Genomic DNA, 24,492 nt, shown 5'->3' on the forward strand with positions numbered 1-24,492 from the left:
ATCTGTGTAAACAACACACAACATCAGCTGATTTTTACATCCCACCTCCACTTCAGCTCCTCCTTTCTGCTGGTCTGATTTTACCAGTGTCGTATGTATTGTCACTGATGCTCGCTCTGTTCTGTACCCTGGGGGTGTTTGCTGCTGCTCTCCCTGCCTTGGTTTTTCATGTATGCACATGAAGGAGAGGGGAGGTGTGCTCCTCCCACCTTAGGCTTCGGAATTCCATGTAAGCACATGGAAGGGCAGGGAGCTCCCAGAACAGAGCCTTACCACCAAATATATCTTACTGCATGAAAAAATTGATTATTTTGACGAGAGTGGTCCTGACTGAAGTGTATCTTTCAGAGCAGTAAAGAACAAAATACTGTTGGGACCAGAGGCAGGGCAACTAATGCCTTTTATAATACAGGAGCTCAGTCACTGTCAGTTTTTGATAGTAGTAAGTAGTGACTGTCACTTATTACTAATTTTCAGTAACTTTCCCAACAATAATTGGAAGATGTAATTTGAGCAACTTTAAAGTTTGTACACATTTCACTAACTTGTAACTTGGATTGCGCTTTTCTGCTACACTTGTATTGTAGCTTGTAATATTCTAAAGTCAAACAGGTACAAACATCTAGTTACAAACTAAATCATGTCAGACTAGAAGGGTATGCACACATTTTCACTCCAGACTTCTCAAATAAATGTTGCATGCTTGCTTTACAATTCAAAGTTACATGATGTCGGTACCGTATTAGCGTCAATCCTGCACGAGCAGTAATGGAAGGTATGCAACATCTGATTGGACTTAGAAATAAGACTTAGGAAGAAACATTTTCTGAATTTAAGAAGTGAAACAATAATAAGCTCAGAGTAAATGCTGCAGAACAATGTGGTAAGGTTTAAATAAGAATTCAAATACTCAAACTAGTTAAATAACAAATGCATTATATTTAAAGTAACAAAGAGTTCCTAAGTAAACTTGAGAGCTGTCACTTTTTGAAATACAATTAAAAATGTATTTTTGTTTCTCTTGGTATTAAATCCAGAATCTGTTTACCCCGTCTATTACTCTCTGAAGACCTTCAAAGAGGATGTCAGTGCTGAGCAAATTGCGTCACCTGACATTAACGACACATTAAAGCAATAAACCAGAGGACAGCGTGCTCTGATGCATTTTCAGAGTTACGACTACAAAATGATGTGGTTTGAAATTCAAAGGAACAATAGTTTGAATTTACTCCAAACCTCTTTATTTCATTGCCTTAATCACTGTTACACAATTTAGCATGGTTGCCATATATTTTAAAACGTGCCTAATCATGCTTAGTAACATTTTTCCCATCAGCTGTTGGAGTTTTGTGTGGTGCTGTGTGGGCCAGAAATTATTAAGACATCATCACTGACGCATAAATGAAAGCAGGTCGTAGATAGATGAGAAGATAATCAAAAGCTGCTGCTCTCTCTGGTTAAAGAAATAAAATCTCCATTAAAAATCACATATTTTGGCTCATGTATCTGTCAGAGCGGGGATGAAGAAATGAGCATCAGATGTAAAACAACTTTTAAATAACTTTTCTGATGCAAGAAGAGGAATTCAAGCAGTGGCAGCAGCTCTATGTTCCACAGATCTATGTCCGTCCAACCCTGTTCCCATGAGAATGATCTCTGTTTGGGGCAGAAGCCACTCGCTGTGTGACCCCCTGCCCTCCCCCAGAGGAGCAACTGGCCAACATTAAGCAACCCGCCAAAATAAAGATGTGCTGAAGCAAGGCAGTGACTTCAGACCGAGGTCAAACTGGGATGAAAATAATAAATAAATATGTCAGAATGAGAAGTGAGTGGTGGTGAGCCAGAGCGAGAGAGCAGCTTTTTATCTCTATGTGATCAACAGAAGATGGTGCATCATCACATACTTTTATTCCTCTCTGCATTCATCTTTAACATTTCATTTTCAAACACATTTGTTAGAGATTTTACAAACTTTTCCTCTCTTTAAACAATCCCAAAAACTACATATTAATGTAATTTGTAGTGAAACCAAGCATCCACCTCCAGGACTAATAAAACTGAGCGTGATCAAAAAGAGCAGTTCCTCAAATGGCCACAAGAGGCTGGCACCTAAAGTGAGTCAATCCCCTTTGGGCCCCACATTAAAACGCCAAAGCTTAATGCAGAATGAAAAGTGTTGGCTTATTTCTGTGTTCATGATAACTAAAGTGTAAATTTGCTATCTGTTAAAATCATATTTAGGTTTAATGTTTTACAAATGACCAGTGTGGCCTCTTTGAGCGACGGGGGGAGCTGCTAAGTGTCCTCTGCTAACAGCTAACAGAAACAGAACCAAGTCAAGCAAACAGAAGCAGAACCAAACTCAAGCAAACAGAACCAGAATCAAACTCAAGCAAAGAGAAGCAGAACCAAACTCAAGCTAACAGAACCAGAACCAAACTCAAGTTAACAGAACCAGAACCAAACTCAAGCAAACAGAACCAGAACCAAACTCTAGCCAACAGAACCAGAACCAAACTCAAGAAAACAGAACCAACTCAAGTTAACAGAACCAGAATCAAACTCAAGCAAACAGAACCAACTCAAGCTAACACAACCAGAACCAAGTCAAGCAAACAGAACCAGAACCAAACTCAAGCAAACAGAAACAAGAACCAAACTCAAGCAAACAGAACCAGATCCAACTCAAGCAAACAGAAACAAGAACCAAACTCAAGCAAACAGAACTAGAACCAAACTCAAGTAAACTGAAACAAGAACAAACTCAAGCAAACAGAACCAGAACCAAACTGGAGCAAACATTATTAATGACCTCAGTGCAGGTTGGCATTGAGAAAAATCAGATGCCTCAGTTTGGATGGGCTGATCCAATTTCTCCTCTCAGTAAATATTTGCCCTGTCTTCGAGAAGACTCTCAGAAGGAACAGGTGTAGCCACGATACACAGCCTCCCCTCCATCACCTGTATCCTATCCTCACATGTGATTGGCCTTATGGCCGCCATACTGACCAATCAAAACAAAGTTCTGCTGTGAGCAGAGCTGGGGCTGAGCACTGTGAGAGCTAAGCAGCGAAAGGAAAAAACTGGGAGCTGGCTCTCTCGATGCGAGCCGGCTCTTCTGATTCACTATAAAGCATCGGCTCTCAGGGCCGCAGCTTTTGATCATGACACATCACTAGTTTACAGTGTACGTCTCTAGCTGTGTAGTGGTCGCTTCTGTTGCATTTCATCACAACTAGCTAACAAAACTAACATCGCATAGCTTAACCTTTTCATTGAATGTTTCGTCTTTCGTTTTTAACTTTTGTTTCCCTCCGTTGCATAGGGGTTAAACCATACGAGCATCTAAAGCATTTGGCCACAAAAGATGCACTGGGCCCATTTGAAGGATCCTCAGAATATGATGCCCTACGATGCATTATCGTGTCCCAATCAGTCTTACGGCCAAATTCCACTGGATCCATGGTCGGTCCATCTCCGATCCATCACAGCACCGGATCTGATAGGTTTCTATTCTAGTCAATGTGTTAACTTCCACTAAATCCGCTCAGTTGCATTCTGGCTGCGGATCTGATCAGGCAGGTCAGAGCCCTCCGGATCAGATACACAAGATTTAAAATTTGCCGGATGCCAGAGCACGACGCATCAATCTCAACAGAGCAGATGGAGAGGGACAGGAAGTCAAGCACCAAAACAAAATGAAAACATCTGGTTGATTTTCAGAATAAAACACACTGCGTTATCACCAGATCGTATTTCACTTAACTACAACAACAAACCGTCATGATGAGCGGAGCCAGGCGTTTTCAGAGGACAATAGAGACAACATGGATGAGGAGAAGAGGAGGAGAATCCTTGATTCAGTAATTACCGCGGGAAAACCTCGGTCACATGACTCCAACTGTCTGGCAGTCCTGCTCCGTGCTGCATTCTGAAAACTAAGCAGGTGAGTGTTAACTGATGAAAGAGCATAGACCTGGACTGGGCATGGGTCTAGTGGAAGTCCCGGGTTAAAATGCGCCCTTCGAAGGATGCAGCCTCTCATTGTTTACTTACTTGAATCTTGTCAAGCGCCAGTGCCGATCCTGAAACGATCACCAGAAAACCAAGATGGTGCAAGAGCCAAAACTGGTGCTTCCAAATGACAGTCCTTAAACCCGTGATAGACTTTAGGATAGTGGTGTGCATCATTTATAATGTATGACTGAAACAACCTGATTTTATGTGATCTGATTTTTTGCATGTTTGCACTCAGTACCATACTTGAGGCTTCATCTCTGTAACTAAAAACTTCAGCTACGTCTATAATCACTCTGCTTTTATCAGAGAACTCTATCTGCATTCATATCTGTCAACTTCTGCAGAACAGTTTATCACTGTGCAAATAAACTCAGTAACTGTTAACTCACATTGTCCCCCCACATGTAGAGCTTATGTTTCATAAGCCTGGGACCAAGCCATCTGTCTGGAACTAATCTCTGTGTTTCCATGTGGAGCGAAGAGCAGCAGGACGACAAGAGCAGGAGAGGAGGCACATCCTGTGACAGAGGGCAGACTGAATGTTCTAGAGCTGTGTGGTTTGCCCTCACGCCCTCTGGACTCCCATGATGCCCCAGAGCACGGCTGTGTTTGGAGGACTCACTCAAACTTGCTGATTCAGTCTGAGTGACCAAACAAGGCATCTGGATTCACTGCAGAGAGAGGAGATTACAGCAGCCTGCAGACTCAGATATCTCCCTTCTCTCTCTCTCTCTCTCTCTCTCTCTCTCTCTCTCTCTCTCTCTTAATCTTCTGCTTTTTCAGGCTGCTTCTCATTCTTCCTCCCTCCTTTCTTTCCCTCTCAGCCCTCAAATAGAGAGGGCACTCTCCTAGACCTCCCTCAGGTCTCCTGTCCCTCAATTCCTCCCTCTCCTCCACTCCCCTCCCTCCTCTTTTTCTCAGCTAGTCCCAGATAAGAAGGGGGCCGAAGTATTTCTCTCTGGCCACTTCTAGAAGTGGAGCCAACAGAGGAGGAGGATGGTTTACATGCAACTTTAAATCCTTCCTTTTTCTGACCTTTCTCTCGAATCATACTATCCTCTGTCATTTGTAAAGTCACAATCCGTCATCTTTGTTTCACTGTGGATTAAATCTCTCTGCATTTGCATCTCCGCTTCTTCTGTATATATTTTTCTTGGAGCCAACCTCCAGGAATCATGATGGGCTTGTCCAGGATGAAGATGATGGACCCATCCTGAAAGATCTTCAGCTAAAACACAGAGAAGGCAGATATTTAAAGAAACGAGAGAAGGAGAAGAAGAAGAAGAAGAAGAAGAAGAAGAAGAAGAAGAAGAAGAAGAAGAAGAAGAAGAAGAAGAAGAAGAAGAAGAAGAAGAAGAAGAAGAAGAAGAAGAAGAAGAAGAAGAAGAAGAAGGAAAGATGATGGATCAGACGTGTTCATCTGATGTTGACTTTTCCTGCAGGTGAGGAGGAACAGGAGACGATTCAGGGTGATTCAACAGATCAGGTGTTTTCCTCCAGAAGAGTTCAACAAAGAAGCTTGTGGACTGACCGTTAGGTGCAGAATCACCTGCACTCACATGTTTTCATAAAGTGAATCAGAGTCACGAGTGTCTCTTGACCCTCTTCAAACTGAGAGAAACACTTGAACTCATCTGAAGAGAGCGTCATGAAAGTCTTAAACCTCAGTCGGGGGTTTCTGCTGCTCCTGCTGCTCTGGACCTTCTCAGCCGTCCTGGAAGCTGCGGGTGTTTCCACCACAGAGCGAGAAAGAACAGGAAGGAGCCAGAGGAGAGGAGGAAGAGGCGGTGGCGCTGGTGGTGCAGAAAGGAGAAGGAAGTATCACCGCATCCAACACGGTCAGTGCAGCTACACCTTCATCCTGCCAGAGCTGGAGGGATGTCAGGGCGGAGGATCGCCAGCTCAGAGTGAGCAGTATGGAAGCTCTCGCAGCGGGGGGAGCGTGGTGCAGAGAGACTCCCCACCGATAGATGGAGAACTGTCGACTCAGAAACTGCAGCAGCTGGAGAGCACGATGGAGAACAACACGCAGTGGCTGCAGAAGGTAAGAACCAAACTAGAAGTCCTTTTTCTGACAGGAAGCGTTGGAGTATGAATAAGAATAAGTGCGCTTTCACCTGCTGCTGATGGATGCTCTGTCCTGCACCATTTAACCCCTTGATCCACATAGAGAAACCAAACAGTTGTTCCGTATCTGGACTCAGGATCCCTCCTGCACAAACGTCCTTTCTCCCGGCAGCTGTGTCCTTGGTGAAGTCGTGATAAGTTATTTCAGGCTGTGAAAACATAAAGGTTTTCCTGCTCCGTGATTTGCAGGAGAGGGATCAAAGTTTCAGGTTGTGACTCTGGATGAGTGGCAGCTGGTTTCAATCAGGAGCGAACAGAGAGCTTTCGCTGCTGTTGTCTTAACAAACTGTAATTCTTCCATCTGGGGAGAGAAGAGTGGAGCTCTGGCTGCATGGTGCACCATGAAAACCATCTCTCGTTGTCCCATCACTGCTGCCTTTATTATACTTCTGTAAAACCTATAGACTCAGGACATGAAGCTTGAGACTTGATCCATTAAAACTTGATATATTAGTGTCTGGTGAAGGTCTGAGTTACAGTTTGTAGTTGCAGAGTCTTCCTCAAAGAGTTCACTCTCTATCTGGTTGTTTGACTTTTCATTCATTCTTCATCCTTTTTTTAGGGTGCTTAACCCATCCCAACTTCTATACCCCGTTAATTTCATGTTGGCTGTGGTGCACGTGGCGTCGTTTGCTTCACTTCTGCAAGAGTACAGATCAACCAGTCATTTCTTAAGTGCAGGTTAAAGTGTGTGAGGCGAAGAGCTGGTGTGCTCAACTAAAAAAAGATCAAGGTGCTGACCAAGGAACGCGATGTAAACAAACTATTAACAAAAAGTCTTCACAATAGATTTATCCTGAATACATTTTGTTATTAATTATATCTTTGTCACATGGCTTGTCGGTGAAATGCTTATAAAAACAGGGTTAAAGCATGTTTGTTTCTTTAAGCTGCTTCCTGTTATTAAAATGTATGAATTTATGATAAGTGCTAACGTCTTTTGCTCATATTTACATGTGAACCTTGAGAAATACACTTCCTCAAAGTCAATGCACTATTTATGCACTTTTTGGGCGAGGTGCATTGAATCACAGCAGCTTCTCCCTCGAACATCATTAAGAATAACGGAAAGTCAACTTGACTGTATTTGAAGATCCTTTCTGTGCAATTCATAACTAGTTTTACATTCTCCCATAAAAACGCAAATTGTGGACATGTCATTGCGACATTATTGTATCTTCAGATAAATCCATCGTATCAAACTGTACGTTCCATTATCTCTATCCCTCTTTCCAACCCCAACTTGATCTCAGCAGATGTGTCTAACATGATTCTGGTCCTGCTGGAGGTTTCTACCTGTTAAAGGAAGTTTGTCCTTGTCACTGTAACTTGCTAAATACTTCAAAGTGCTCTGCTCATGGTGGATTAAGATGAGATCAGACTGAGTCCTGTCTGTAAGATGGGACTGGATCTTATCCTGTCTTGATGTTGGGTCTTTGTTAATAATAGAACATAGAGTACGGTCTAGACCTGCTCTGTTTGTAAAGAGTCTACAGATAACATTTGTTGTGATTTGGCGATATATAAATAAAGATTGATTTCTTGCTTATGATTTACAGTAAATGCATATTAGGACAACAGTAGCTTAATCACACTGTATTCAGACCACACAGTCTCCCTCAGTTCTCTGCTGAGCAGCCACTCCGTCTCCTCCCGACAGGTTGTCAGACTCCTGCAGATGTGCAGGCTGAAGTGATTTAAGTGCAGCAGGTGATGTTGATCCACAGAATCAGATTAGTGAGGGCAAACAGTTTGGAGAGTGTGTGTGTATGCGGGGAGTCTCCATTCATCATCGTTAGAGTCATTTAGATGAGAGAAGAATGAGGACCGCCCCAGCATGAATGATGCTCTAGTGTCTGGGCTCAGGGTTCCTATGAATCATGACTCTAACAGGAGGAATGCAGATTTACGGCAGAGTTATTTAGCTTTCTAAATATTGTTCGGATCCATCATGGCCTTCTGAAACTTGTAATGTGGAGGGTATTTGGAAAAGACAAAACTACAGGGTGGTATTTCAAAGCTCAAAAATATTCAAAAAGCTCTTTTTTTTTGTCAAACTGTAGAACCAGAGGACTTTAAAGAACCGAGGCACTGAGATTAGAAAAATCAAACCCACGGAGGATTGAAGAACGCTTTGCACGTGTTAACTGTGGCCTGTTCAGTTTCATGAGTTTAATTCAATACATTTTCAAAAATGAGGCTTTGATTCAACATGTCCTAAACTCTGTCCTCTATTATTTACAGGTTTACTTTCATGGTTCCCTTAAAGGTTCTTGGTTCTCCAAGAAAGTTCCCTCATGGTAACAGGTGGTCTCTTTCTTTAAACATTGATCTTTACGGTTAAGTGTAACTACAAGCATATATAACAAATACAATTCACAAGTGTGATTTGATTAGTGTATAATCCAAGGAAAAAACTGCACTGACGCAGTTTGGTGAATGTATTCCTCCAGAAAGATCCCTGTATAAATATAAATCTTTAGTTACTTCCCTGGCTGATTTTAGCCTTTATTTGATAGCACATCTAAGGAGAGACAGAAAACTTTCAGAAAATAGGGAATGAAGTACAGCAGAGTAAAACACACGGCTGCTGCAGCAAGTACAGCTCTGTATATGGGGCACCTGCTACACTAGAGCCCAGAAACAAATCTTTTTGCACAAACATTGTGCAAACACACTGTGTGTGTGAAGAAAGATGTTTTCACGCCCTTCTAATTTCTAAAACTCAACCAAAGCCTTCTTACATATTGTGCTTTAATTTTACAAAGTAGGAACTTTGGAGGCAAAAAAAAAGAGCGGGGTGGTGACATTGCCTTCCAAACAACATTATTACCAGGTTGTGTTAAATACTCTATTCTGATTGGTCCAAAGTTAATAATCACAATGCTTAGTCCAGGACAGCAAAAGTGACGCCAGGGACAACCTGATCACGTCATATCAAATCACTCCACAGAAAGTAGTCCATCATATTCCCCCTCTGCCTGTTGACACTGTGGTAAAATGTTAATGTGGTCTCAGGCTGTGGGGACATAATGACAGTTAGCGGGCACAGATGTGAGAGCAGCCTGAGGAGCTACTGGACCCCAACCATCTCTGAGAGGGAAAAGAGGAGCAACATCCTGTCCTGTGATCCGGGTAACAGCAGCAGAGCTCGAGAGAAGAGCATCTCTAAGCTGCTGATCTCTACAAAGTCACTGAAACCAGGAGAGGTAGAGATAACAGACACAATGTTCAAAGATATGATATTTGACTCATCTATGTTTAAAGGTGAGTCAATGTCAAAGAGAGGAAGGAGAGCTGAATGAGGACAGACATGTCAACTTCAATATTCCTGCAGAAGTCCTGTTCACCTCATCTAAAGTTACCTTCGAGTGAATTCCTTCTCCTGCCCTCCAGAGCTTCTGTCTTTTGTCTGCTGTTTCTGGAGGAGGATTGAGTTTCTTTACGACAAAGATTTTAATCTGCAGAGTTTACATTCAGAGTGGAGCTCTACTGGATTAATCCTCAGGGGTTTCCGGGGGTTTTCAACAAGCTAACGTGTGTTTGTGGGTGAGTGTGTGTGTGAGATTAATGCATATCTTATATAAGCGCCTGCATGTACGTGTGTATGTTCTTACCACCCAGACTGTTAAACCTCAGAGGAGATGTGGGTCAAGGCCAGAGCTGAGATATACTGCACCCTGACAGGAGTCAGACAGCTGACCTTTGACCTTCAGGGTTCAGACAGGGTCAGCTGTCAGTACCTTATCCCTGTCTGAAACATCAGCCCGCTGGTTCGTCAGCGTCCTCTCATCACAGCTTTGATTCAGTTCAGATGGACGATAACTGCATTTCCGCTGTCTCTCCTCTCAGTCTCTCTTACACCTCAGTCCCTCTGAGAGTTTCATTCACAAAGCTTCAGAGACGTTAAAGCTCTTTCAGTCTTCATTCAATAAAATAACTCGTCAAATCATCTCAGTGCAGTGAAATATCTGATCTCAGATCTTTTCAGCTGCGCTTCACGAAATGTCAACTCATTTTTTTTTTCCTTTTTCGTAGCCTTTGTATTCTTTAGAGAGGATGGAGGATAGACCAGAAATATGGGAGAAAGACTAGAGATGATGCCACATCGAGGACTGAGTGTCTCTGAATGAGGCATGTACTTAGACAAAGTTATACCTCTAAATCCCTTAACGTCAATAAAGTTATTACTAAACAAGAATAAAAGGCCTACATTTACAAGAATATAGATGTAAATTAAGACAAAGTCATGGATTAAAAATAATAGTCACAAATGAACAAGAATAAAGCTCTTAATCAACAATTTCTAAGAAATAAATTACAAGAAAAGGGATCAATATTACAAGAATAAAGTAATTTATGAGAATATAGTCCCAAATAACGAAATTAAAGTCATTTGTTTTCAAGAATAAAGTAAAAACTTCAAAGAAAATTGTCATAAATATACAAGAAAGTTGTAAATTTACAGGAGTAGAGTCTAAATGAAAACAAGGATGTCTTAAATTAAGTAGAAAGCTGTTATACAATTTACAAGAATAATCTCAGTATTACAAGAATATTGTTATAAATGAATAAGGACGAAGTCATGAACTGACAAGAGTAAACTTGTTAATTCAAACAAATAAAATCGGAAACTAACAATTCAAATCTTTAATTGACGACAAGGTTATGTTTTTTTAAGATAAAGTCATCAATTAACAAGAATAAAATATATAGTTTACAACAATACGGTAGTCAAGTTATTTAAAAATGAGGTCAATAATTTACAAGAATAAAGTAGTTATTATTGAAAAGTAGAGTTATAAATATAAAAAATTATTAGGAAATTAAGAAAAGAGTCTGAATTCAAGAATAATGTGCCAAAACATTTATTATTAAAAACATGAACTGCATTAACTGTCTTACATAATAATAACAGCTTCTTAAGCATTTGATTCAAGATTAACTATTTACAGTAAGAATGGCATCTCTTCATTCTCAGTGCTGCCTCAAAGTTTATTATCACTGTTAATAAACTGTGCAGTCATTACAGAATCTGTTTTCTCTCTCACATAATCACACTTCAAAGTGTCAGGATGTTTAGCTGAACTCAAAGTCACAGTTTGGTTTCGATGGGCGGAGCAGCTTTGAAGTCGTTTGGAGCGAGTGTGTCCGTAAACAGCAGAGTGAGGTAGTTAACAGGAGGCTTGTTTAGTTTTCTGCCAAATGACTGACTTCAAATGGAGAGAGAGAGAGGGAGAGAGAGAGAGAGAGAGGGGGGGGGGGGGGGGGGGGGGGGGGGGGGGGAGCTGTGGTCAGCTATCAACCACTGCTGCAGTTTCATCCTTTGATGTCTTTAAAGGTTATTTCCATGATAATGTTCTGCAGAGAGACAAAGATAAGTCAGAGCAGTCTGATGAGACAGAGAAGATCTCAGTTTTAAAGAGGAGGAAGCTTTGAATACATGTTTTAATATCTGAAGGATGTTAGGGGGGGAGATAATATTTAATTATGGTAATATATCACAGTCCTGACTCGTGTAAATACTCCGCCCATCACAGTTTGTACAGTAATACATGATTCTGCTCTCAGTGTGTGGAAACGCCTGGTTTGGTCTCAGCTCTGTGCTCCATCATCCTCTGCAGCCTCACATCAAACAGCTCAGACCGAGCTCCCTAAAAGCGCTAATAACAGGCTAATGACGACCATTACCTGACTCATGCAGTCCAAACATGACTGCAGACCACTCAGCTCTTAATCCTCTGCAACTGGTCCTTAAATGTAACGTTAAAGTACAACAAAGAGCAAACACCAGGAGAACTGAATCTGTCTGAGCTGAAGAGACTTTGTAGAGATCAGCAGCTTAGAGATGCTCTCTCCAGCTCTGCTGCTGTTGTCTGGATCACAGGACAGGATGTTGCACCTCTTTTCTCTATCAGAGATTGTTGGGGTCCAGTAGCTCCTCAGGCTGCTCTCACATCTGTGCCCACTGACTGTCATTATTTCCCCACTCTGAAGACCAGCCTGAGACCACACCAACGTTTTTACCACAGTGTCAATAGGCAGAGGGGGAATGAAATCTGATGGACTACTTTCTGTGCAGTTGCTTCTACATTCAACCAGCAGCCGGTACCCTTCCCTGTCCTCTCCATATCACAGTTTCTCTTGATGATTTATGGAAGCACTTAAAATACATTATCCATGGTGCACTACGTGAAGCTTACGTTCTCTTGAGGGTATTACATGACGCTCACTTGTCTATAACGCGGCAATTTTGAAGATATTAAGATTACGAGTTTTCCTTACTGAGAGGCACAGCTGAATAGATTGACAAGCGGGAACACTGTAGCTGTTGGCTAGGAGGCTCAAAGACGCCTCTTCGTCTCACACTAGCTCGACAGTAGTTAGGCTGAGCTCAGCATTTCAAATATGGCGCCAGCTGATGATTGGCCTCAAAAAAGTGCTTCAGAAACAGATGGGTGACGTCACGGATACTACGTCCATTATTTATGCAGTCTATGGACAAACCATCCCAATAGCCAATCAAAACTAGCCCTAAAACCAGCCCAACGCCAAAATAATTATAGTTTAAATGGAAAATAACCCTCAAAATGGCAGCCACACCATATATACTGCTAGTGAAGCACAAAATAACAGCACAAATGTTCAGTATAAAAGCAGATTTCCCAACTCAGCTTTTTAATCTACTTCCAAAATTGCTTAAATTATTAAAAGCTCTGTGTAGCATCGCACATGCTAAGAATTTATTTGATTCTTTGTGCTTTCTTTTACCTTTTCCTCCTTACTGAAACACCTTACAATGTTGCAACACTACATTTTTAAACTTGTACATAAAATGCTTCCACTAGCTCTGCTGCATCGCGTTTCTGCTCCGTCTCAGCTCCGGCAATCCGCTGCCCTCCACGGCAGACCACAACACTTCTATTGTTGCAGGATGCCAGATCACAACGAATCATTCAACGCATAGAAGATCGAGCAGGACAGGACATGCTGCGCTCTGAAAACTCTGGAGATGGACCGAACACAGATCTGGTGAGAGTTGGGCATCACACAGTCTACGGATTAAAACTAACACTGTGGCCTCGCTTAAACGTTAGCAGGGATTGCCATTTCTGACTTATTTCTTCTATTCTGAGAAATATTTACCACTGCATATTCACTGTTCCCTAAAGTATGAATTAACGGTTAATAGGTTTTCATTGTCGGGTCCATTGCACTTTGAGTTTCTCTCTCTGCTGGGAATGTTTGCGGATGGTTTTAGAGGATTGGAGGCAGTGCTGGGAATGCTGGGGAATGGTTTTACAGCAGCAGACAGTTTTATTGTGTTTCATGGAGATCTGCAGTGGAGGGTTTGGAGTGTATACGGCTGTTTTACATGTCTCATAAAAAGCTCTGACCGTTGTGTGTTGGCTGAGGAGCTGCTGGTTAATGATCTGATAAAATAAAGCTCAGAGGCTCTGTTACATACGGCAGTGTGGCCAAACGTGTCAAAACCAAAACCTTCAAAACAAAAGACGTCATACGAGTATTTAGCACTTCATTATTGTTGTTCTGTGGCTTCATTAAACTGGATCTTATAAAATAAAACTAAAAACGACACACAGAGCTTCTCGGATTAACAGCAGAGCCGTAAAATGACGATGAAGCTGTAAAAGTAGATATTAAAAACACAAAAAGCAGCACTGCAGCAGGAAATGGACTCACAGGGGAAGTGTCTGTGGTCATGAGTGGGAGAGTGTGTGTTTCTGAGTGTGTGTTTTGGGTTTTTCTATTCGTGTCTGTGGTTACTGAAAATAAATGTGACTAATACCGACATTATGAGAAAATCATACACATCTGCAGCCTGATTGTTTTTATCTGGTATCCTCAAAGACACATCAAGGAACGGACTGAAGTGAATATGAAACTTTTGGGAAAGCAAATTTTTAAAGGTGCAGTGTGTAGTACTTTGAAATAGTAGTGTTTAATATTAAAGATTCAGTGTGTGGTATTTAAAGGTACAGTGTGTAGTAAATAAAGTTACAGGGTATACTATTTAAGGTAGTGTATAGCATTTAAAGGAACAGTGTGTAGTATTATAGGTGCAGTGTGTAGTGTTTAAATGTTCAATGTCTTGTGTTAAAAGGTATAGTGTGTGGTATTTAAAGCTACAGTGCGTGTATTTAAAGGTGCAGTATGTAGTGTTTAAATGTACAGGGTCTTGTGTTAAAAGGTACAGTGCGTAGCATTTAAAGGCACAGTGTGTAGCATGTAAAGGTACAGTATGTAGTATTTAAAGGTACAATGTGTAGCATTTAAAGTTACAGTATGTAGTGTTTAAAGGTATAGTGTGTAGCATTTAAAGGTACAGTGAATAGTATTTAAAACCTCTTAATTTAAAAAGCATTGTTCACTAAGTAAGTCCTCAGATTTGGGTGCAGCTCTCATGTGAGTCTGTTTGCTGCTGTACTCTCCTCCTGCTGTGATATCACAGCAGCTGCTCTCTAGCCACATGTGGCTCTGTTTCAGGCCCAGTTACTGAATGATTGAGCCCTCCTGTAGAGAGGAAAAGGATTTAAAAGAAAGAGTTTACGGGAGTTTCTTTTTAGTGAAAGCCAGGTTAGCTCTCTGTATCTCTGCAGCTGATAACTGAACTGATATCAACCCTGAGAGTCAGACAGAGACCCACTTCAAACAGGCTGACAGAGAGTCAGAGGGAAGAAAGGAAGACAGAAAGAAAGCTTTAAATCTCTGAGCAGAAAGAGTCCCATTCTGTTCAGAAGATCGTTCTAATACAAGTTTTTAAATCAACAAGAGACACACAAAGAAACATCTTCAACAATCTATTCCTGTAGCTCCATACCTGCAACTTTTCCACTCCTCTTTGTCTTCATTTAAAACAACAACCAGAGATCTGTGTAAAGTTACATGTGGTCACCAGACGGTGAGCTGTCTGTGTAAACACTATGGATGAGACCTCGCAGGAGAGCGTGCTTCCTCTGACACACTGTGTTTTGTTTCTCATACATTTTTTCATAAACTGGTCTTCTGTTTTTACTCTTGAAGCATTAAGACGCTTATGTAATGTGTATTTCAGTAGCCAGTTCAGTAAAATGCCTCCATGGAGAACCTTCACCTTCATTGTTTCCCCATATCCTGGCTCTGCTGCCTGCTCTGTTCAGCCTGTTCAGCCTTCTTCGTCTTTACGCTGTAACATGAGCTGTAGTTCCACGTGACCTGACGTGGTCCCTGTGATGTCACCCATCTGTTTCTGAAGCCCTGTTTTGAAGCCAATCGTTGACGGGTGCCACATCGGAAATAATGAACTCAACCACACTTTGTCCGAGCTAGTGTGAGGCGGGCCTTTAGCCTTTTCGCTAGCAGCTACAGTGTTCCCGCTTGTCAATCAAGTCAGAGACGCCCTTATTTAGGCAAAACTTGTACGTTTAATATCTTCAAACATAACGACTTGTAAAAAAAATCACCCTCCATTCAGTGTGCGCTGATAGAGCAATCAGCTACTCAGCCATCAACCATTTTTTGAACCAGGCTGTAAACATGTTTATTTCTGCTGTAAAGATCGTCTTTTTTGAATATTTGTGCTAGAAATGACGTGTCAAAGTGGTGCTGTCCATAGAGAGAGAGAGAGAGAGAGAGAGAGAGAGAGAGAGAGAGAGAGAGAGAGAGAGAGAGAGAGAGCACCATAAACAGATTCTGATTCTAGGCGTTTCTCTTCAGTTAATTTTGAGCTATTGCTGCTCTTTGAAAAGAAGAAGCAGATGTTGAAAGACACAGACACTCTTTCAACTTTTGGCTTTGCTTTAAAATCAACCAACATGTTGAGGGTGACGGAAAATCAACATTTTTACAAATACAGCAAAAAAAGGAGGAACCGGACGATGATGATGATGATTATATAGAAGAGGACGTAAGAGAACCTGCAGAATACAATGAAGCTGTATAAAATCTCTTTAGTAAAGTTTCTCTTCTTAGACGTCATGTCACAGTCTACCTTTAGTTCAGACTTTAATGAGATTGAATGCAACAGTGAGAGTAAGGAGAGAGAGTGTGAGAGAAACAGAAACAAAGAGGAGTGCAGTGTGTGAGGATGGAGGGACAGGCCACAAAGAGGAGGATGGGATGAGACAGAGAGGAAGACAAAGTTCAGACTCGTCGCCTGGTAACCCATAAATCAGAGAGAGAGAGACGGAGAGGAACAAAGAGGACGAGAGAGATAAAGTGAGTGCAGATCAAAAAGAGGGGAGGAGGTGAGAGGACATATGAGACAGAAACAAAGAGAGGCTGAGAATAAAGAGCTAGATCTATGTGTTTTTGATACCATAAAAAGAGTTCACAGCACGAGTATAAATACTGAAAACTGGATGAAAAAGATGACAGGAAAAACCTGAAGAGCTTTGAAGTTCTGAATCGTTGATGCTTTGAAACTCAGCAACTCTGTCCCTTAAAAGTTCCACATTAAGATGTTAACTAACTTCTTCTCACAGCAAGTCAGGAAACAATCATTAAATAATGCATATACTAGTTATGATACATTGGATTGTAAAAATTGAATTTGAATCATCAGTATATTTCTTACCTGCAGTCACTGACTATACTGACACCTATACTGACACTGGTGCCTGGTTGTAATACGGCGCAGATGGTGGCTAAAGAGCGTCTTACAGCTGTTAGCTAACCACATTAAGTAACAGGAGAAGAAGAATGCTAACTGCAGTCTGGCTGTAAAATGTTAACATATACGGCACGCTGCTGCGTCACAGAAACATAGACATAAAGGTGGAGTCAGATGCTGCCAGATGATGCCTGCTACTAGCAGCACCTCATCCCGGTGCTGTTTAACGCGACTGCCACACAAACAGCCGTTAAAGGGACAGTTGCACCTTCAGTGCAACAAGTGTGTTAGTCGCTGTTGTCTCAATTTAACCTTTCAAACCTGCTGTCTGAGGGCTGGACTCAACAAAAACTCGATAACGAATAATCGCCAAATAGATCCCAGTGATTATCGAATAGTATTTTGGCTTGAAATGCCCATCCCTAGTGAATTATGTCGATATCTCAGAGCTGCTGTTTTATCATAGTGTATTAGTATTTCAACCAACAGCAAAACCATATTTGCTTTTATTCAAGTGTCTCCAACGTAGCTGCAGTTTAAAACATCTCAGAAATAAAACATAATTACTTAATCCTCATGTCTTGAGTGCTGCAGGTCTTTCCTTACATTGTTATGCACCCTGTGAGCACATTATCCCTCTATAATCCAGCTGCTCTGGATGTCTAGATTCACTGGGCTCATGTGTCCATTATCCTTTCCCAGAGAAACGCTGCTGTCAGCAGAACAGCTGGAACAGAAACAAACCCACAGTCAGCCACTTTCCCATTGCTGTCCTGAGAGCTGGCTCTGCTCTGTGAGTGTGTGTGGAGTGTTTGTGTTTGTGTGTGTACATGAGGGAATGTTTGAATGGATAAATAAGAGTTATGTGGTTTAGAAGAGAACAAATGTAAGAAGTATAGAAAAGAGAAGACAGTATGTTTGTTTAGAACATATACGAGTGTATCATCTGTAAATGAGAGATTACAGCCATGAAGAAAATAGAGATTATTCTGAGTAAACAACAATTATTACACCAACAACTAATGAGACTATGAGACTTTTTATTTGATTCTTGACCCTTTTTGATTCTTGACATAATTTTAAAAGACAGTAAGACTAAAGGCTGATTTAAACTTCCGCGTCGAATCGACGGCATAGCCTACTGCGGGGGTCCGGGTAGCTCCCGTACCTACGCAGAGGCCTACGCACGTAGCTGACGCGCACCTCCTCTAAATTGTAACTACGCGTAGAGCCGTCGCAGACCGCAAGCCCTGTGATTGGTCCGCTCGGCGGCATTGTGTTTCCCGCATTTATATCACTTCTGGGATCCCAGACATCGGCCGTGTATTTCATCTACTCCTCTCTATTCTTTACGTAATCATGTCTGTATGATAAACAGCAACTTGTATCAGCTGTAGATTAACATAACACGCTCTGAATCACTGTGGAAAAGTAAACAGAGATCATAGCGGGGCCGGAAGGAGGCAACCGGCCATCAGAGAGACCACACTGCCCTCAAGCATTTCGGCAGAGAATCGCTGCGCCTCACGGATGCCTCAACGCACAAGTATGTGGTGCTCATGTCCGCATCAGCCCCTGCTGCGTAGGGGAGACGCAGAAGTATAAATCAGCCTTAAGCGTTACAAATATGTAACTGTCAATTGATTTAGGGCTCAAAGAAGGCCTTGTGACTTGTCCAGTTTACAGTATTAAACAAAAAGCTACATTTGTCCCTTTTCCAAAATAACTGCTTGTTTTTTCTGCATTTTCCCACTTCCTGTGTTCCAACTTCAGTCCAAAAACTACGAATACATAATTGTGTTGACAACTGTTTACATGGTGCAGTTACTGAGATATGGCTCAGCCACTTATTAAACTTGCACTAAGCAGGACCTTTCCATGATGAAAAACTTTGAAACAAGCCAACATGGAAATACCAAAGGCTGCAGTACCTCCAGTGTCCACTAGATGCTAATTTTTAAAGGCGATATCAGCATTATTAAAAATGGTTAATATCAATACCGGTTGTGATAGCCCTTGTGTTAGTTGCTTGGCTCAATTTGTAAATAACACTATTAAAAAATATCTATCAAGGCTCAAAGTTCTGTTTAATGAGGGGCGTGGCCTCTTTGAGCGACAGGTGAGAGCTGGTAGCTGTTTTTAGATGTTTCGTATGCATAACTGCATTGGGGCGACTGTGGCTCAGTGGGTCGAGTTGGTCGTCTATCAATCGGAAGGTTGGCGGTTTGATCCCAGCTCTATCAGTCACATGCAGAAGTGTCCTTGAGCAAGACACAGCAGTGTGTGAATGTGTATGAACTATATAGCACTATACGCTCCCTCACTATATAGCACTATACGCTCCCTCACTATATAGCACTATACGCTCCCTCACTATATAGCAGCCCCTACTTCCAGTGAGTGAATGTGGTGTGAATGGGTGAATGTGACGAGTCGTGTAAAAGCGCTTTGAGTGGTCAGAAAGACTAGAAAAGAGATATAGAAGTCCATTTACCAGTTACCATTTACCATAACATGCGCAGTGGGACATTTTTCTTCTGGTTCTTCTTCAAGATCAATATCATGATCTTATCGTGTCATTCCCTGTGAGTTTTTTAGAAGTAGTCTGATTTAAATGTGGATGTGGAGACTTTCTGCAGTTTGAGCCAAGGTTCTCTATACAAAGCCCCTGCAGTCCTCGATGTCAAAGTTTCATATTTCTTTTCTTTTCTGTAAAGACGAACGGCCAAGGACTGAAACAGATCACACTCAGCATCATAATATGATAAGAACAGCTCTTAGCAAAACCCTGCAGAACCCCCCTCCACATTTAACTGTGACCAATTTGATCTGATTTAAATTGTTCAATTTGTTACAAACTCAGCTCAGCTCTGTTTCTGACGAGGAGTCTTTCTGCTGCCAAGACAGGTGGCCAAGCCAAACAAGTGTTATGTTCGTTAACAATCAGTGAGGGCAGTGCGAAGGTCCAGAGTGAGTTTATGTGAGACCGCAGGCCAAATATGTTCTTAACTTGTGACAATTAATCACAACTTGTTACAGAAAAAAATAAAGGACACACTATCAAACACACCCATGTACAAACAGAAACACACACACACACACACACACACACACACACACACACACACACACACACACACACACACACACACACACACGCTGCCAGCTCCTCAGATGGACGCTGATACTTCGTCCCTGACGTGTTTTGCAGAGAGCTTGTGTTCTGGTTGTAATACAGTACGTGCTCTTTGTGTTTATAATGATCATTCAGTCTGTCAGCGAGCACTTTGGACCGCTGCTATCACTCAGTCCACTTAGTGCTACGTGCTATATCACAGCAGCAGCAGAAGCAGCAATAATTAGTTTTGATTAGGCTCAATCATGTGAAATGTAGATAATGATATAAATAAAAACCCCATAAAACTAATTTTCATCTTTCCCAAGAGGAAAACTGGGAGATGACAGCAAAGTGAAGGCTGGTGAATTAAGAGAAACACTTATTACTGGTCATTAGATCTAATAAAAATAAAAGAAAACATGTAGTAGAGCTGGCTTCATAACCACAGACATAAATACATTTTTCTTCAAGAAAATATTTTCCCAGTAAACCTTAGAGAGAGACAGAGCGGTGAACCACGCCGAGCCAGATATAATACTGACAGATTTTAAGAGACTGTAACGCTTCAAAGTCCAAAGTTTGAAATATGAACTGATCCTGGTCTTTATTTGGATATAAAGATTCAAATACACTTATTTGAAATATGGGAAGACATTTTGCATTTGCACAAATGTTCTCAAACATGTTGGATTTTATAGAGTTAGATTATGGATTGTCTGATTGACTTCTCATGTCTGATATCAAACAAAATAAACCATACACTTTGTGGCACATGTGTAAACAAACAATACGTGTTTAATATTTAACGAACAAAAGATCAAAGAGCTGACGTCTAATAAAAGTCCAAGAAAAATAAATCCAAGATGGAAACACAAGAGAAACACAGAGAACACAAGAACACAGAAGGCACAAAAGACTCAATGATCCAAAGACACAAGAGACGAAACACAGAGATTTACTCCCAATTAATACAGGGACTGTGTGCACCACAGGTTTGCGCCATCTTAAGGGGCGCGCCCTGCTACAAAGGACGCGTGTGTGCCTATCGAGATTCAGACCAAACTTTTGTACCAGGCTGTAAACATGTTTTTTTCTGCTGTAAAGATTGGCTTTTTTCAATTTGTGTGTTTGTGGTTTCTGGTAGTTTTGGAACCAGCCTCAAGCGGACACTCAAGAAACAGCAGTTTTTAACACTTCTGCATTGGCTTCAATTCCTGCAGTCGGAACTTGCCGCATGGTTTTTACCTGGCTATCTTAAAGACTTGAATCTGATTGGTCCATACCCTGTAGAAGCGATGAATTATTCTCAATAAAAAAAGTAACACCAGAGACAACCTGATGACACACGTCATATCAAATCAATCCACAGAAAGTAGTCCATCACATTCCCCTTCTGCCTGGTGACACTGTGGTAAAAACTTTAGTGTGGTCTCAGGCTGGTCTTGAGAGTGGGGAAATAATGATAGTTTGTGGGCACAGATGTGAGAGCAGCCGGAGGAGCTACTGGACCCCAACCATCTCTGATAGGGAAAAGTGGAGCAACATCCTGTCCTGCAATCCAGGTAACATCTCTAAGCTGCTGATCTCTACAAAACCAGAAGAGGTAGAGATAACAGCAACAATGTTCAAAGCTGAGACATGTTTCAACGTCAAAGCACTTGCAGAGGTGAAATGTGACAGACTCCCTCCTGTGACATTGATTTGAAATTACGTGTGTGATCAGGTGTCCCTGGCATTGCTTTGTTAACCGACCTTTCTCATGGGATTTTGACCAATCAAACTCAAGTATCTGAAAACAAGCACCGGACAGGATTAGTGATTTATTTTCTCTCCGATATCAAACATTATCACAGACCAGGATCAGTTACGTGTTGCAGGATTATTGTCCTAAACTTGTCTGAGACTTCTTGGCTGAACATGTCGGATCCTGTTACTGTCATGGTTGAACAAGCCAAATTGTCACTTTGGCCCACTTTAAGGTGTAAATTATATTAAGATAAAACAAGGTCTGGCTGTGTTAGCTTTAGCTGCTAAATAAAGCAGGGGAAGACAAAGAATTCCAGCTAAGAAGTAGTGAGTCAAAATTATCACTAGTTTATCACAAGTTTATATTTGAACTGCAAAGATAGACTTTGAGCAAAAGTAGCTAGATTGTCTTAGGGTTGTTTTCTTGTTGTCAAAATTCAAACTAAAGGCCTGTACTTGTTGGGCAGGCTGTTTTCTTTATGAATTAATCCATGGAAGGTAAGGATCTCCTGTTAATGTACAGGTTAAAAGTGTCTCCTGTCTAGTTGCGGGTGGCTGTTGATTATAAAGCAGTTGTTCTTGTGTCTGAAAAACAGCTGATAGCCGAGTACAGCACAGTTGAAATCAGCACAGACTGCACATCGTCAGCTCTCACATGTTTGTTTTTACAGTTTAACACACTCAGACCTTTTTCAGCATCATAAATAAACTCTGTGACACCCAACAACTGAGCAGAGCCCAGGATCACACTGAGTCCACTGTTTCTGTTCAGGCTATGATCACACAGCTGATCCACACTCACGTAACTTTTTATCAAAAGAAATAAATAAGAAACTTACTGGGATTTATGGCACATTTTTTAAATCATGTTCAACTGTAAGAAACTCTATTATCAAAGTCTGTTTTGTCTCTGTGAACAGATTGTTTAAGCTCAGGCGTTTAGTTAAACAGACAGACTTTTACCCAGGAGACCAGAAGCCTGAGAAGCAGGCTCAGCATAGCTCAGGTATCGTTTGGTTATCTGGCTTCAAACTGATATCAACCCAGGGTTTCTGTGAACACGTAACATGAACAAGGAGTTGGTAATTAAGGGAAAATGAAAAAACCCTGGATATCAATAGCCAAAATAAGGCATACTTTTGCAACAGTCATGCAGTTAAATCTGACTATAATAATTATGATTTATTCCCTTCAACTGATTCTGCTGATTTATCCTTATGGCATGTATGGCGATGGCGAATTATCAGCAGTCCTGACGGTATCAAACAGAGCGATATGGATTTATCTGATTGACGTCTCATGTTTGATATCACACAAATAAACCATAAACTTTGTGGCACCGTGTGTAAACAATGGAGGAGGACTTAGGTGATTAATATTTAATGAACAAAAGAAATTGTCTGTAGGTGTGAGTGTGTGCATGAATGGTTGTGTGTGTCCGTGTGTCAGGACCAAGCGTCAACCTCCGGTCTTAAAATATGAAGCCCATGCAGAAGTTCTACAAACTGCTGTTCATCAAGTCTCCGCTTGAGGCTGGCTGCAGAAACACCAGAAACCACAAACACACTCATTCAAAAAAGATTTTGAAGATATTAAACTTTCAAGTTTTGCCTAAATAAGGGCATGGCTGAGTTGATTGACACACGTGCAACCTGTAGCTGTGAGCGAAAAGGCTAATGGCCCACCCCTTTACTCTCACTAGCTGACAGAAGTTAGGTTGTGTTCAGCATTTCCAAAATGGCAGCCACTACCAATCAGCTTTAAAACAGCGTTTAAGGAACAGATAGGTGACGTCAGGGATATTACATCCGTTTTTTACACAGTCTCTGGTCAGGACTGGTGACTTGTCCTCGCCTCTCAATGACAGCAGGGATAGGCTCCAGTTCTTCGCGACCTAAATAGGACAAGGGGAATAAATTATGGATGGATCAAAACTTTCATCTATCACATCATACTCAAAGTGTCCTGCCCTCACTCTATCCTCTCACAGAGCTCAAGCAGATCTGATTGGTCAGTAGTTCAAATCCTGCTCTGTAACAGAGTTTATTGTGTTAATCCAACTTATAGAAAATTACTTACTATATTTTACATACATGACTGAAGAACCTACATGTAATTTCACCCACATCTAACTGAATCATTATCTTTTCCTGAACACAACTAAGTTATTTTAGTGCGTAAACCTAAACCATGTTTGATTTATTTAATCCAAGTGTTTATACTATTGTTACTGCTTCAACAAAGGCCATTTGAATATTGCTACCACGACTACAAAGGTCACCAGACTTTTGTCCGTTAGACATCCAATCCTCATACAGTGTGGCAGAATTGCAGAAACCTTACAATGCAACTCCCTGACAGGGATAATGTCCCTCTGAGTTGCACTCTATTTATACCCCACCCCCTGAGATCTCTTTGTACTCCTCACTTCAGAGTATTTTCAGTCCGTCGCTCCTCTCTATGTTTGTTTATTTGAGCCTGAGAGAGGAATCTCTCCTTTTGGCCCGGCGCTGCTCCTTCCCTCTGAGCAGCCGGGTCAAAGCTCTCAGGCACAGTTTGGGGGAAGCCAGCACCATCTGAACTGCAAAGAAAACACTAAATCCACTCCAGGCTCCGTCCGAACTTTATGATAACACCGAATTAATCGGCTGGAATCTGCTGGCGCAATCAAATGTAGCCTTAACCCTGCACCTCCGTGTAATTGCACGTTGAGGACAGAGAATATGAAGTGTGTTTGGGGGAAATTGTTGCTCCACATGAACAAACAACAGAGAGGAAGTGTTTACAGCACGTCTGGGCAGAAAGTGCTGACATGTTTTGTGTGTTGGATTTTTGTCGCGTTTGGCAGGATGCAGAGTTTGTTGCTTTG

The 24,492-nt window shown here is 41.5% G+C and overlaps 1 protein-coding gene across 1 annotated transcript in view; it reads left to right on the forward strand.

Annotated features, from left to right (window-relative positions):
- Positions 1 to 5,668: 5,668 nt before the first annotated feature.
- The window catches only part of angpt4 (angiopoietin 4), a 60,604-nt gene continuing 41,780 nt past the window's right edge, over positions 5,669 to 24,492 (forward strand). Inside the window, exon 1 of the mRNA XM_034692011.1 lies at positions 5,669 to 6,064. Coding sequence (XP_034547902.1) covers positions 5,669 to 6,064 — 396 coding nt within the window. The remainder of the gene's footprint in view (positions 6,065 to 24,492) is intronic.

The sequence above is a fragment of the Notolabrus celidotus genome, chromosome 1 (genome assembly GCF_009762535.1).
Source record: "Notolabrus celidotus isolate fNotCel1 chromosome 1, fNotCel1.pri, whole genome shotgun sequence".
Lineage (NCBI taxonomy): Eukaryota > Metazoa > Chordata > Actinopteri > Labriformes > Labridae > Notolabrus > Notolabrus celidotus.